The sequence below is a fragment of the Cercospora beticola genome, chromosome 3 (assembly GCF_033473495.1).
Source record: "Cercospora beticola chromosome 3, complete sequence".
Lineage (NCBI taxonomy): Eukaryota > Fungi > Ascomycota > Dothideomycetes > Mycosphaerellales > Mycosphaerellaceae > Cercospora > Cercospora beticola.
Genome location: NC_088937.1, coordinates 1,405,352 through 1,418,640, shown reverse-complemented (window position 1 = coordinate 1,418,640; position 13,289 = coordinate 1,405,352). Strand labels below are relative to the sequence as shown.

The 13,289-nt window shown below is 53.5% G+C and overlaps 7 protein-coding genes across 7 annotated transcripts; 3 read left to right on the top strand and 4 right to left on the bottom strand.

The window, feature by feature from the left end:
* Positions 1-207: 207 nt before the first annotated feature.
* Positions 208-1,184, top strand: RHO25_004511 (uncharacterized protein; the record flags this gene model as incomplete). Its single annotated transcript, XM_023595432.2, has 2 exons — positions 208-371; positions 422-1,184. 2 exons carry the CDS (start codon positions 208-210, stop codon positions 1,182-1,184), a joined length of 927 nt encoding a protein of 308 aa, XP_023457829.1.
* Positions 1,185-1,590: 406 nt separating this feature from the next.
* Positions 1,591-2,907, top strand: RHO25_004510 (uncharacterized protein; the record flags this gene model as incomplete). The annotated part of the gene is made up of 1 exon (XM_023595431.2): positions 1,591-2,907. The coding sequence occupies one exon, from the start codon at positions 1,591-1,593 to the stop codon at positions 2,905-2,907; it is 1,317 nt and encodes a 438-aa protein (XP_023456899.1).
* Positions 2,908-3,254: 347 nt separating this feature from the next.
* On the bottom strand, positions 3,255-5,644 carry RHO25_004509 (uncharacterized protein; the record flags this gene model as incomplete). Its single annotated transcript, XM_023595430.2, has 4 exons — positions 3,255-3,386; positions 3,437-4,670; positions 4,724-5,186; positions 5,251-5,644. 4 exons carry the CDS (start codon positions 5,642-5,644, stop codon positions 3,255-3,257), a joined length of 2,223 nt encoding a protein of 740 aa, XP_023456898.1.
* A 418-nt stretch (positions 5,645-6,062) lies between these two features.
* GDA1 (Guanosine-diphosphatase) lies at positions 6,063-7,637 on the bottom strand (the record flags this gene model as incomplete). The annotated part of the gene is made up of 1 exon (XM_023595429.2): positions 6,063-7,637. One exon carries the CDS (start codon positions 7,635-7,637, stop codon positions 6,063-6,065), a length of 1,575 nt encoding a protein of 524 aa, XP_023457826.2.
* Positions 7,638-8,320: 683 nt separating this feature from the next.
* On the bottom strand, positions 8,321-10,081 carry RHO25_004507 (uncharacterized protein; the record flags this gene model as incomplete). Its single annotated transcript, XM_023595428.2, has 1 exon — positions 8,321-10,081. One exon carries the CDS (start codon positions 10,079-10,081, stop codon positions 8,321-8,323), a length of 1,761 nt encoding a protein of 586 aa, XP_023456971.1.
* A 655-nt stretch (positions 10,082-10,736) lies between these two features.
* Positions 10,737-11,608, bottom strand: RHO25_004506 (uncharacterized protein; the record flags this gene model as incomplete). Its single annotated transcript, XM_065602564.1, has 5 exons — positions 10,737-11,015; positions 11,135-11,158; positions 11,208-11,323; positions 11,454-11,489; positions 11,554-11,608. 5 exons carry the CDS (start codon positions 11,606-11,608, stop codon positions 10,737-10,739), a joined length of 510 nt encoding a protein of 169 aa, XP_065458636.1.
* A 292-nt stretch (positions 11,609-11,900) lies between these two features.
* RHO25_004505 (uncharacterized protein) lies at positions 11,901-12,947 on the top strand (the record flags this gene model as incomplete). The annotated part of the gene is made up of 4 exons (XM_023595426.2): positions 11,901-11,965; positions 12,056-12,183; positions 12,288-12,539; positions 12,589-12,947. The coding sequence occupies 4 exons, from the start codon at positions 11,901-11,903 to the stop codon at positions 12,945-12,947; spliced, it is 804 nt and encodes a 267-aa protein (XP_023456965.1).
* Between the last annotated feature and the right edge of the window lie 342 nt (positions 12,948-13,289).

Genomic DNA, 13,289 nt, shown 5'->3' with positions numbered 1-13,289 from the left:
TACCGGCGCCCAGGCTTGCAGCATGCAGCCTCTCCACTTTCGGTCGAGCGGCCGAGGTTAAACAGATGGGATTAGATGAGATCGGATGCTCGTTGCGCGCGACTCTCCTAGTCCCGTCATCCATCTCTGCCAACTACGACCTTACCCTTCTCCAAGCTACAGGTCGTTGATACAATACCGTTCCATTAACACACCGTATATACAACCATGTCCGAACCAGCCTCACAGCCAGGAGCTCCAGCCGATGGAGCGCAGAAGCAGGACTTCCCAGCTGCCGACAAGAGTGTCGCTAAGGAAGTGCAGAAGAAGGTGCCGGCCCAAGTGAAGAGCACTCTGTCTGGGCCAGACCGCATCATTCTGCGATTTAACAAGTGAGAGAACCACCGCGATCTGCTCATCACCTCTGCTGACATGTCTGCAGACTGCTTGCCTCACCTGGCGGCCTGAGCTCTTTCCTCTCGACGTTCAATTACACTTTGTACCTGCTTGCACACCTGGACGCAAAAGCGACGCCATTGAAGGAGAGGCTGTATGGCCTGCTGAACCAGAAGTTCACTCCGCCGCCACCGGGCCAGCCATCCCCCATCGCAGCGCTCGGCTCTCTCCTCTCGGCGACGCGAACCACTCTTCGTCTGTTCGGGCTGTTGCCCCTCTATGCCTGGGCTCGTCAACTGGCGCACGGCCCTAAGCCAGGACAAGACCAAGTCCTGTATGCGACTGCAGCGACGCAGTGCGCATTGTACATTACCTTCCAGTTCCTCGAGAACGTGGCACTTTTGACGGATAGCAAGATCCTGCCCGCACATCTCACAGCACGCTGGACAGAGAAGCATGGCGGTAAGGCAGCCGCGATATACACAACTGCATACAGAGCCTGGTTCCTTGGGTTCAGCTGCGACTTTGTCCGCCTCTTCCGAGAGGCGCAGCTCGAGAGGCAGAGGAGAGACGCACGCAGCTCGGTGGAGAAGAGCTACGGAAGCACCGTGAAGGAGGATGCGAAGAAGGATGCCCAATGGTACGCGGAGCTCATTGTGCCACTGGCTTGGTTCCCAGTCGGCTTCCAGTTCTCTGCCTGGAACGAGAGCGGCTTCCCAGGCTTCAACTTGGGTCTCATGGGTGCGGCTGGAGCTCTTGCAGGACTTGGAAAGACAAAGGCCTTGTGGGATGCAACTGCGGACGTCTAGAGCACGGCACACGAGAAAGCGTACGGTGACGGTGATATGCAGGATCGGAGGAGGGAACAATCTGGGAGGGACAGGAGTCTGCCGGACAGAGCACGGCAAGGCAAAGAGTGATGAAATGTACAGTCTGTGATACCATTTTCAATATGTATGAGGCGTTCAGAAGACTCAGCTGCGATGCTGGCACAATAGTAGTAGTAAGCTCCAATCCAGAATGCATGACCTTTCACGAGCACGGCATGGGCTGCAACTTGCAAGGCAAAGAGGGAGAATCGTGGGGCAGTGAACCCTGATCCGATCTGTTTCTAAACGGCGCGCCGAAGCCCACCACAGCGGCACTGCCGACGTGCATAACAGCAGCAGCAGCAACGGCACGGGGATGCACGGGTGAAGCAGGCAGCATACGGTCATGGAAGGCATCGAGACCGACTCTGGCGCACAGTGGCACAGCGCCAGCACCACCTCGTCGCGCCCCGTTTCGTACATGAGCAATCACAACGCCGCCGTTCACCCACAGCCCGCACGCCTCACCTACCGCGAGCGACCCACTAAGCTCGACGATGATGTCTACCGTTTCGCGATCCAACGAATGCGCCAACGGGCCTGCAAATCCGAGCACGACAGCGATTCGGCGCGCTCGGTGAACATGGAGGATATTCCCGCCTACGAAGAAGACGACCAGGCACTGCCGACGAGCGTCGCCCACTCGCTGCTCTTCTCACTGCCCCGCGAGATTCGCGACCGCATCTACGCCCTTTGCGTGCAGTCGCGCGATGGTCTGCCCGTCGAATGGCCGCGGTCAGAGGCGCACCGCAGGCACAACCCCTACGACATCCAGACCGCGCTGCTCAGGACCTGTCGCGCCGTGCATTCTGAAGCCGCCCCGCTGCTCTACTCCCTCAACAACCTGACCTTCCACCATCCGAGTGACGCCAATGTCTTCGTCCGCGCCATATGCGATCTCCACTTCGGCATCCGAATTACGAGCCTCTCACTGCATGTCAAAGCCGCCGACATACGCATGTGGATGTCCTACCTGAACACCACAGATCCCACTCGTTCGCTACGCTTCGATTTCCCGAACCTACGCAACCTAGGTCTGAGGTATAAGAGCTCGCGCTGGAACCATGCACATTCTGCCGATCACAATCTGAAGAGCTGGGTGGATGATCCGCGCTTGGACGAATTGCTCGATGGCATCAGGGACGTATACTGCTCGTACTGGTGCAGTCCGCAAGAAGAGAAAGCCAGAGCAGACGAGGAGCAGGAACTCATAGGGTTTGATCCGGACAATTGCTTTCCAGAGCCGCAAGACTCAAATCCGCAGGAACAAGACCGGCAACGGGAACATTACTTCTTGCTACGCCATACACGCCTGGAGCGAGCCCGACAAAAGGAACTTTGTCCCACGATCCGGATCTGCTGCGCATGTAGAGTCCATCCTACTCATTTCCAGTCCTTGACGAGACCAGCAGCGGTACAGATGCCGCAACATCAGCGGCCGCCTGGGGTTTTGCCAGAGGCTAAAGATCTGCCGCAAATACCAGTGGTTGAGGGTGGCCCATTTCCACCGAACGGCTTCTCGCACATTGACCTTCAGCGCGATGTCAAGAAGCTCCACGACCCGGAGCTAGGAAGCGCGAACGTCAGCAGAACACCTTATGTGCTGAGGAAAGGCGTGCTACTCGCGCTGGAAATTCACTCTGTAGATGCACGGCGGGAATAGAGGTCGAAGATGGAAGGGGCACATAGCCTCCGGTAATTGGCAGGGCTGCTGACATTGGGTGTAATGAATGCAGAGAACATGAAATGTACGATAGGCACCCGAATTGGCAAAATGAGCAGGCCTCGGCCTTTGGGGTATGAGTTGGCTCGTTTTTCACATCCTCTACCGCTGCAAGATCTGAAAAGCCCCCCAGTCCATGATGTGTAGCCTTGTCGATTCGCAATCGACATACTTGGGGCCTCCTGAAAACATCAAGGAGAAGGATAGTCTTCGCTCAGCATGCGCGTGAGCATGTTGCAGGTGAGGCTCGAGCCAACAACAACAACCCGTTTCCTACCGAGGAGATCCTAGTCCGCCCCGTTGGTCCCGTTCATGTGTGGTACGTGCTTTCCTTGCAGCCAGCTATCAGCAACTTCGAACGCATCGCGAGTCTCGGGGCCCACGATTGCCCCATCGGCAGCCTGAATGCCTGCGTTGATCTGCAAGAGGTTAGTAAACAATTCCCACGTACCAAGGGAAATGTACTCACTGCACCCCACAATTTCCAGGCCCGTTGAATGTCGCCGTCGATATCTTCTGCGTGGGTGAACCACTTCCGCACATCGGTTCGGCGCTCCGGTGGCTGACACATCTCATCAAGGTAACTCTTAACCACCAACGCGAGCCCAACATCGGGCTCCTTGAGGAATGGTAGGCGGCCGCCTAGTTCGACATACTCCTCAGAGTCGCGGACGCGCACCGCACTGCCCCCAAGCAGGAGGTTCACTGCATGTACCTCAACGAGATCGCGCAGGCTGTTGCGTACCGCAGCTGCGAGTTGATGATAGGCAAGCGTGTTTCGCGATAGAGGTCCGGTATACCCGATATTTTGATGCCTGAATGATCCCAGTGTAGCAACACGAGTGATAAGCTGCACATTCGTCTTGTCCTGGTCTGTCCCTCTAGAGGCACCACCAGAGACACCAGGAAAGAGGTCCTTGCCATTGAGTAAATCCAGGCGCAATAGCTCGAAGGCGATGAAGATAGCTTCTTCTGCCTCGCGCGGCGGCGTTGTAGCGCCAAGATACTTGTCTGCTGCGGCCTTTTCGAATGCCGCCTTGAGGGCTTTACCCCACGCTGTCAGCGTATGATCAGAGGAGTTGATGTAACCTCGATCGTGCAGGAAGCGCCAGGTAATATTAGAGAGCAACTCCGCCGGAGTAGTCAGTACTGAATGTTGATCCTTTTCCCTCTTAGTCAAGGACTTCTTCGCCAGTGTATCGTCTGACAACCACGTGATGGCATAGTGTATCGGGTTTGCGTTGAGATCAATGCGTTCTGCGGCGGACGATGTTCGTCGCAGGTTGTCGCGTACGTGCCAACTTTCAGGCTCCTTGCTCGGTGTGCTGACTGCCGGATTGCCCTTGATATCCAGCGTCTGCTTGTCCTTCTCGTTGAACCAGCAAATTAAGTCGACATTGTAACTCTGGTAGTATCGACCCAACCGCGAGCTCAGTATCACGATCGAACGTAAATGCAGAGGTTGCAGTTTCTTTTGCACAAGCTCACGGTATGCCGCTGCACTGCCGCCATCAAGTGGCGGTGACTCAAATATCTCCTTGTGCGCGCGCCAATTCAGAATCCGAGGGCCGATGACGCCCCGGTTCAGATAGTGGTAGATTTCGATCGGGTATCGTGTTCCAATTACTTGCGCCAGATCATTTGGTGATTCACTGAAGTTGAGCTGCTTGTAGTCTCCATTACGTTCGCAAACAATCATGAATCTGACGCTGTCAGCAACTGCACCTGATAGAAACGTGTGACGTTGATCACTCACTTGACTGCAAGCCTCGCCTTCTTAAATGCTGTCTCGTAGTCCTTGTCTTTCGATTGCTGTGCGGCTTGCCAGCCATTCATGCCGGCCTGCCCGAGCACTTGTCGCGCGGCAGCAATGCTCGGCACTTGACCCTCTCTGACGATTTCGGGAATTGGTGGAAGTATCAGCAGGCCTGACAACATGAGCAGGTCCGTCAGCTGCTCTGTGGTCATGTTAAGCTGCGCTAACGCTGAATCGCGGTCGATGAAGTGGGCCAGCTGCGCGTCCCAGTCGAAGTGCAGAACAAATCTATCAATGCCGAATGCGAGCAATGATGCGGAGCCATGGCTGGCCGCCACACCTCTGATGCCGTCCGTGTATGCCAGCTGTGCTGCTGCGCTGTATGGCGCGACCATTACGTGGGCGCCCTTTTCGTGGAGGTAGTGGTACAGGAAGCGCAGAATGTGACCCGTGCGATATGTGCCTGTTCACAGTCAGTACTTGGTAGGAGCGTGCAGAGTGGTTTCGACCCATCGGGAAAAACTTACACGCTCTCTCGAATGCTCTCACGGCAGCATCGCCATCTCCATTGTCGTACACTCGCCATGCTTCTTCCAGAATTCTGACAGCTCGCTCGCTTTCTTTGCTGATGAACTTACGGTCATAGAGATCGAGGTCGAGACCGTTAAACACAAATAGTGGTTTCTTCTTAGTGAACTTCTCGATGTTTGCGAGCTCGCGGTCTATGTGAGACCTCAGGGCAAACGGCAGGCCGCCAAGAGCGGGTAGGAGAGGCTCTCTTGTGCCTTCTTGCACAAGTAAAATATTGATGAAGTCTTCTGCATCATAGCCGATCACAGCGTCTTCGAAATCTGAGATGGGTACTGCTTTCACAAGACCTTCGTTCTTAGCCCATTCCCGAAACGCTAGGGATTCCGCCATGCTGTCGGCGAGCTCACTTAGCGCGCGGGATCGAGTTGCTGGCGAGGCGTCACGGAAGACAGGTTGTAAATGCTCGGGCCAGTCGTCCTGTCTTGTTCGTCGCGATTTTGGGTTTGTGTCCGAGCGAGGTTGATGGGAAAGCGAAGCAGATATGTGCAATATGAACAACAGTTGTATCTTGGGGAGAGCGCGCTGCAACCGCTGCTGGAGGTACCTTATATAGTGGGGCGGGCACGGACTCACTAATGCAGGCACATGTGGAGCTTGGCAATAGCAACCGAACACGAACAGCGGCATGCATGGAGGTAGGCCAACATTGAAGTGTCGCAGGATCCTGCTCTGCTCATGCCAATATCTGTATCTACAGTTCAAACGCCTGCCAATGCCTTTCCACTTTAAAGCTGTTCTTTCATAGCATCTACTGTACCTTCTTGATCTTACATTGCCATCCGCTCTCCTGATTCAGCAGCGGCAAAGAAGCGCCCAAACACCAACCCAACTCATTACCCTTGATCTTCTTTGCGATCTTGACCTCCCTGTCGATTGGCATCTCGTATCCAGTGTGTAGCAGCGCAAGCATGAAATTCAGGTCCAAGCACATGTCGGGCTTATCTGCCAGCTCTTCAAGTGCCCCTGGAATGGCGTCGAACACCTTCCACGCATCGCCACCTTGACAGACGCGAGCGGTGAGCTCCTTAAGCTCGCGCAACGTGAATGACTCCGGCATGCCAAGTGGTTCCGTTCGATCGTAGAAGTATGAGAACAGATAGACGTCTTCGCGGGCGAATGTCTTTTCCAGTGACGGCTGGTGGACTCCATCGAAGGCGCATGGCGCGAGCTTGCATTCTGCATCCTTCTTGAGTGTCTTCTCGGCGAGCGCCCGACACTGTGCAGGACTGCCTACTCGAGGCCCCGTCATGTTGACGGTGATGGAAGAACCAAGAGGATGATCTTCGCCCAGTGGAACTTCGACCTCTTTGGACATGCCCACGTTCATGCATGGGTTAGCGATGGGCTTCAGCATTAGCTGCTCTTTCGCTGCTCCCGGTCCTGCATCCTTGTTGTTCTCGTACCAGCCCTCGACAAAAAGGCGATGCAAATTATTGCGGGCCTCCATCAGGCCGTATCCAAGATACGAATGTTGGTATAGTGTGAAGTCGCGACCACCAAACTTCAGGTCATATTTGTGGTCTCCCTCTTTCAAGACTTCGGGCATACCACCATCGGCAGCTTGCTTGAACGTCGGCTGGAAAACGATCTGCGTGGAGCCTCCTCCGAGGTCGAAGACTGCGGCGGTGGGTGTCTTATCAGGTCCTCCAATTTTCCCGAGCAGATAGTTGGTTGTGATCCAGGCATAAACACCTTCATCTTTTCCGTCCATGACTTCCACGCCACCCTTTTCTTCGCTGACGACCGGGAAAGGATACACGGTTTCCAGTCGCGTTCGGACGGCCTTCAGTATCGCATCGCTCATCTCTGGTCCCAGCTTCCTCAAGCCTGCTGTCGCCTTGACTGCGATCGGAGTGCACGATTTGAGTTTGTCCGGCACGCTCTCCACGGCAACGTCCAGTAACACGTCCAGACTCTTTGCTGCGCCTTCGGCGTCGGCACCATAACTTGACAAGCCACTGCCGCCCTTCTTCTTTTCCGTCATCTTGAACACCTCATTCTCCAATTCAGGCGTTGGCCCGCAGTTGTTGAATCTGTATACATGGATTCTGCTTCCCGTGCTGCCGGCATCGACCATTAGCGCATATTGTATGAGTGGCTTGTCTTTCGAGTAGCTCCTCGTGCATTTGGTCGTGGCGACGCTGGGGTCAGATGCGACATCTCCGCCTGGGAACTTGCCCAGTCCGATAGCGCTCGTGGCTGCTGAGCCTGGACTGCTCACATAGTAGATGACAGCGAGGACGAAGAATCCAAGGATGGACGCTTTGATATATCGCGCTCGCGTGCCTTGATTCATCCAGGCGGCTTGCACTTTCTCCTGCATGGAAGGTGACTTAGGTTGTCTGTGTGGGGCGTGCCGGTCGGGTTTCTCGAAAGGATCGGAGGTATGCTTATCGCTCTCGCGCTTTGGCAGAACGAGCGATGAGGACCGACGACGGGTACCTGAGAAACTAAGGTAGGACCAGACAGAACTGTGCAGGAGTATGGTTGTGAGATGCGAAAGCTGAAGGGTCGAGAAGGTTTGCGCTTACGGTCTCTGCTGTGCAGAATGGGTCATGAAATTAGATCTCGCCTAGTTCATGACTTGTTCATCCGCGTCAAATGGTGCTGGAAGAAATCGAGGGCAGATGGGAGGATTGGCCAGCAGTGCAAGGAGGAAGAAAAGTGTCCCTCAATCGCTCAACCGCGACCCCTACCTCCAATAGACTTTCCCAAGTGCAGATCAAATGTGGCGTTGTGGCGTCCCGAGAGGCGCATGAGTTGGACGTGTACTGTATGTGTAGTTGAAAACGGAAACTCGCAAAAAACGACAAATGTTGCTCTCGTCGCAGCCCCGTGACGCGCCTAACTCGCTACACGAGACATAGTGCCTTGAGCATGCTTCAGAAAACAGACATATGAGTGGCGAAGGATGGGAGAGGTACGCATTTTTGGCCATGGTTTCCAGTTCGCTTTCTGGCAGTAGACTGTGTGTACATCTATCCCCTCTTTAATCTATTTCTATTCCTACCAGATCAAACTGGCTACCTCCTGCGCAAGCTTCTCGTGCGATTTTACACTTCTTACTGTTTTCTTCGCTCCCATCGCCTTGCACAAGTCTGCCAAGTCGCCGTCTTCTGGCGCGCAATAGACCAAATATCCCAGAGCGAGCAACAACACCTTGGACGCGTCATCGCTTTTCTCATCGACGAGTGTCTCCAGTATTGATGCAGCCAATTCGACTTGCTCGCCGCCTGCCAGAGCCTCTTCTTGCTGCTCCCTCCTGATCCGATAATTTGACACGGCGAGATTGAAGGCTAGACTCCCTGCAGCTACTCTCGTCGTCGGATGCGACGCGTCCAGTAACGATGATGAGATGAGCTGTATCAAGTCAGATATGGTCGTATCTCCGCTGATCATCAGCTCTTTGACGAACAACGGAGACGAGAACGTGTTGCAGGCTAGGTGAATGGTGACTAGTCGAAGATTGTGCGGGCAACCCTCGAGCCGATTGATGTGTTGCACCAATGTCGTGACTGTCCGGTGCTGATTCTCCTCGGCGAAGTAGCCGCTGACTCGACTATCGATCATCGCACAGCGGAGAAGGTCCACAGCTGCAAAACGCACCTCCAACGGCAGCGCGAGGACTTCCGTAGCGAACGTCTGCGACACACTGTGCAAATCAGGAACTGCCGCATTTTGTGGTAGCTCATTTCTTTGCTCCACAAATGTACGAAGGGACACAATGTCCCGATGGCTGGCTGCAGAGCCCAGTTTACCCATCAACTTGTCAAGAGGTGGCACTTTGCTGAAGACATATGGTTTCAGCGAGCCATACTGCAGGGTAGGCACACTGAGCGTCAGGTGCGGATGTGGAGGAAAGGTCTTTTGAATCAGAGCTTCGACATTCGCCTTCAGAAGGCTCGGATCAGCCCCTGTCCACTCCTCCTGTTTGACGCCGCCCTTTCCAAATGTCATGAATGTCGGTGTTGCTCGTATTGAGTATCGTTCTGCGAGCTCACGGGCAAAGTTGATGTCGATCTTGATAAACAGTGCTTGCGGATACTCTTCGGCAAGAATGTCAAATGTAGGATACGCGAGTCGACACGGAGCACACGTCGACGATGTGAAGAAGATAGTGATGCAAGAGTCCGCGGCGCCTGCCAAGTGTGTGTCGAGAGCATTCTTGTCTGTCAAGCTGATCACTTGCCCATATCGAACATTGTCTGCGGGCACTGCACTGTCTTTGACAGGTGATGCCCGAGTGTTAGGTGCTTTTGGTGTTGATTGGACACTATGTCCGTTGGTTGCCGGTGGCCTGTTCTGTGGTGGCACTGGAGCCTGTGTGATGGACCTCATACTGGCATCAATCTGTGGTTTCAGCATTTGACCAAATGGTGTTTCGAGCACCTTTTTGGGAAGGCTTGTTATGTGTTCAGGGATGCCGCGCCCGACCAGAAACATGGCGAAATCATTCGTAAAGTTGTTGCAATTGTGGGCAAAGAGATCGTAACTTTCTGCAGTATAAATCTCCTTCAGACTCTCCAAATAGTACAGAATCGTCTCAAGCGGCAGCTCGGTCTTGCCCAAAGGCACAATCTCCATGGGCTGGCCATGATGTGTTGTGCCAGGGTAACATGTCTGGACTCCTTGGCCGAAGAAATACTCGATGCGATCAAACACAAGAGCAGTGTGATACACAGCGTCGATCTGTATGCCAAGAAATTGTCTTGAAAGAGCCTTTGCCATGCCCCGTGTGAGATCGTACACATAGAGCTCGACGTCCATCTTGTGCTTGTGCGGGCTGTGATCAGCGGACGAGCTGCAGGTGTGTTTTGGGTTATCAGTTCCGCTTGTTAGGTTGTGTCGATGGCGAGGAAAAATGCGGCCGCGCGTGGTTGCGGTGAGAAAGGAGCGTTTACATTGCTGATCAAACACGGCAAGAATGTCGTAGGCATCGTCGCTGACGACTTTCGGTGGCGAACCTTCTGGTGTTCCTCACTGTAGTCCACAAGACTGACCACTGTGGCTTTTCTCTCCCTCACAATAACTGCATGCATCCACGCCATCCTGAAGCGACATCGGAATAGATGAGAACCAATGGAACCTTCGAAGCACGAAGTTACGATTGACACAGGAATTTCATGGGTGCATCGCCGCTCGTGGACAATCCTTAATGTGCAAAACCTGCAGTCACCTTCAAGGCAGTACCCTTACATGTATTCTGACGCTTTGAGCCACGTCAACATTCAGTTTTGAAAATTGATTTCATCTGAGTAGAGACATTTGTGCTTGTGTGCAAGATCACAAGCACGACGGTTCACCTTCCTGAAACATCTAAGCATCCGGTGGATGTCTATGTGGTCATCATAGCGATAGTCTCAGTCACAATCAGTGTTGTGGGCGGCAGCAGGTGCAATACCCGGCGGACAACATTGAGACGTCACGTCTTCATTGATACCAGTCCATGAGAGTGTTCTCTGCGTTTGGAGCAGGAGTCCGCGACTGGAATGATCACCGTAGAATCCGAAGCATGTTGCTCGTGATCGTGTAATAACACACGAGCCGTGTTGAGACCGCCATTTTGGTCACTTACGGCCGCTTTGAGCAGGGCAACCGCGGTCACGATATCGCATGCAAGCTCCATGGAACCTAGTGGACTCTCTTCGTTCGCTTTGGCATCGGAGCTTGAAACAGTCAAAGAAATTTGGTGATTGGCGGGCTGTGTACAATGCTTCCTGCTTCGGTGTTGTAGCACGTCTCCGGCGAGCTTCTCTCTTAGCATTGCGTCCCTCCCAGCGCTGCAGTGATCTAAAATTCTGAGATCACATCCCCTCGCACCTTCCCACGTAGCTCCCACTTGCCCTACAGGTTTGTCAGCACTTATATCTGGCACGAATCCGGACCAACTTACGTCTGTCGTCCATGCGTAATATAGCGCGATGCCAGGAATGGCCATCACGTAGGTGAAGGTGATCCATGCGGTGCGAGGTGTCCATTTGAAGTATTCGTGTCGCTTCACGTACATGTCTACCACCGATCAGTCCCCTAATCTTCAGTCTTCCATTCCTCCGAGAGCGCTGCCTGCGAGCGCGTCCGTTCTTTCCATGTTCGAGATATGCTTGGCTGTCGTGTTCGAGGGGTTCGAGGGTATACTCACTGGCATATTTGACCAGCGCGGGATCCAAGTTGACGGCTGCACGATGTCAGTCAGCTGTGTGTCCGCCATGGCGCAACGCAAGGGTCTCGATGCGGCATACCATTGTGTCCAGCCATCCGCCGCAGCGTCGGTCTGAATGCGCCGAGCAGCACCATGTTGCGTCTGTCGTGGTTGTTGTGCTTCTCGTCGTGGCCTCAATGCTCCGCTGGTATGGAGACTTGACGTCGGGTGCAGTGTTCACGTGACACAACCGGCAGCGGGACGGACCGCCAGGCTCTGCATGTGCGTTCACAGTTGCTCTTGCTGTGGTCGACCTCGGATGCTCGGAGAAAGTGAGCAGTAGCGCAGGAACGAGATTGAACGATCGATGTCCTGATCGAAAATCTTGCTGCCTTCTGTTCATCCTGAACTGACTCCCATCATTCTGCTCTGAACTCATTCACAGTTATGGCGGAAACAACTGCACAAGCGACTGCTCCGGCCGGTGACAAGCCCCAAATCACGCTCTATTGGTTAGTTTTGCGAAACCCTGTCATATCGTTTGCAACATATGCAAGCACGACTGCAGTAATAAATAGTAATCACCGCTGACCACCTCATAGGCTGGAGCAAAGCCGTGCTCAGCGTGTAGTATGGCTTCTCGAAGAATGCAAAGGTGCCGACTACAACATTGAAGTCTTCAAACGAGGCAAGGACATGCTCGCTGGTCCAGAATTGAAGAAGATTCATCGTATGTTTAGTCGCCGAAAGACACTTCCTGTATCTCGCGCTGTATGCCAGCAGCGCCAGATATAAGCTCACTCAAACGAATGCTTACTTTCCGATCACGTTTAGCCTTAGGAAAATCTCCGGTCATCTCGGTCAAGTCATCAAACACACCACAGCCAATTGTCATTGCTGAGTCCGGCACATTGACTGAATATCTGGTCGATCACTTTGCGGAGCATCTTCAGCCGACTAGATATCAGGCGGGCAAGGAGAAGCAGGTTGGCGGCGAGACGGAGGAGTGGCTACGCTACCGCTTCTACATGCACTATGCCGAAGGGAGCTTGATGTCTATTCTCTTAATCGGACTTTTCATGGATCGTGAGTATCTCTGGCGCAGTGTGAGAAACATCTGCTGATCTTTTCACAGAGATCAAGAATGCCCCAGTTCCCTTCTTCATCAAGCCAATCACTCGCACAATTGCTGGCCGTGTTGAAGACCAATTCCTGAACCGCAACTATGACGCACATTTCGGATTCCTTGAGAAGCAGTTGGAAACTTCGCCAAACGGAGGCCAATGGCTGACTGGAAAAGACTTGACCGCTGCCGATATCCTCATGAGCTTTCCACTCATTGCAGGAAAGAGCAAGATCGACTCCACGAAGTTTCCCAAATTGACAGCGCTGATCAAGCGATATGAAGAGCATCCAGGTTATCTTGCTTCTATCAAGAAGATCGAAGAAGTCACGGGTGAGAAATTCCAGCCGATGATGGATGCCAGGAAGTAAAGTGCACCTTGGATGGCGCACCTCAATACCTAGATACCCTCGCGATGTTTTGTTGGCGCTAAGTCCAATGTCTGCAGACGCACTCGGACTATGCTAGCAGCACGAACTCAGCTCCGTCTTTTCGAAACTGCGACTAATATTCAAATTGACCGCCAAATGCATTGGGAATGCGCGTGGCGCAATGAGCTGCGAGCTTAATGATCACACCCAACATGAACCCGATGTGAACCCAGCACAGCTTGCGGTATTTAGCCTGCAAACGACGAGAAGCGACATCGAAAGCAGACTAATTACTCCATATTTTCGCCGTATCTGATTCCCCCACAGACGACACGAGAAGAA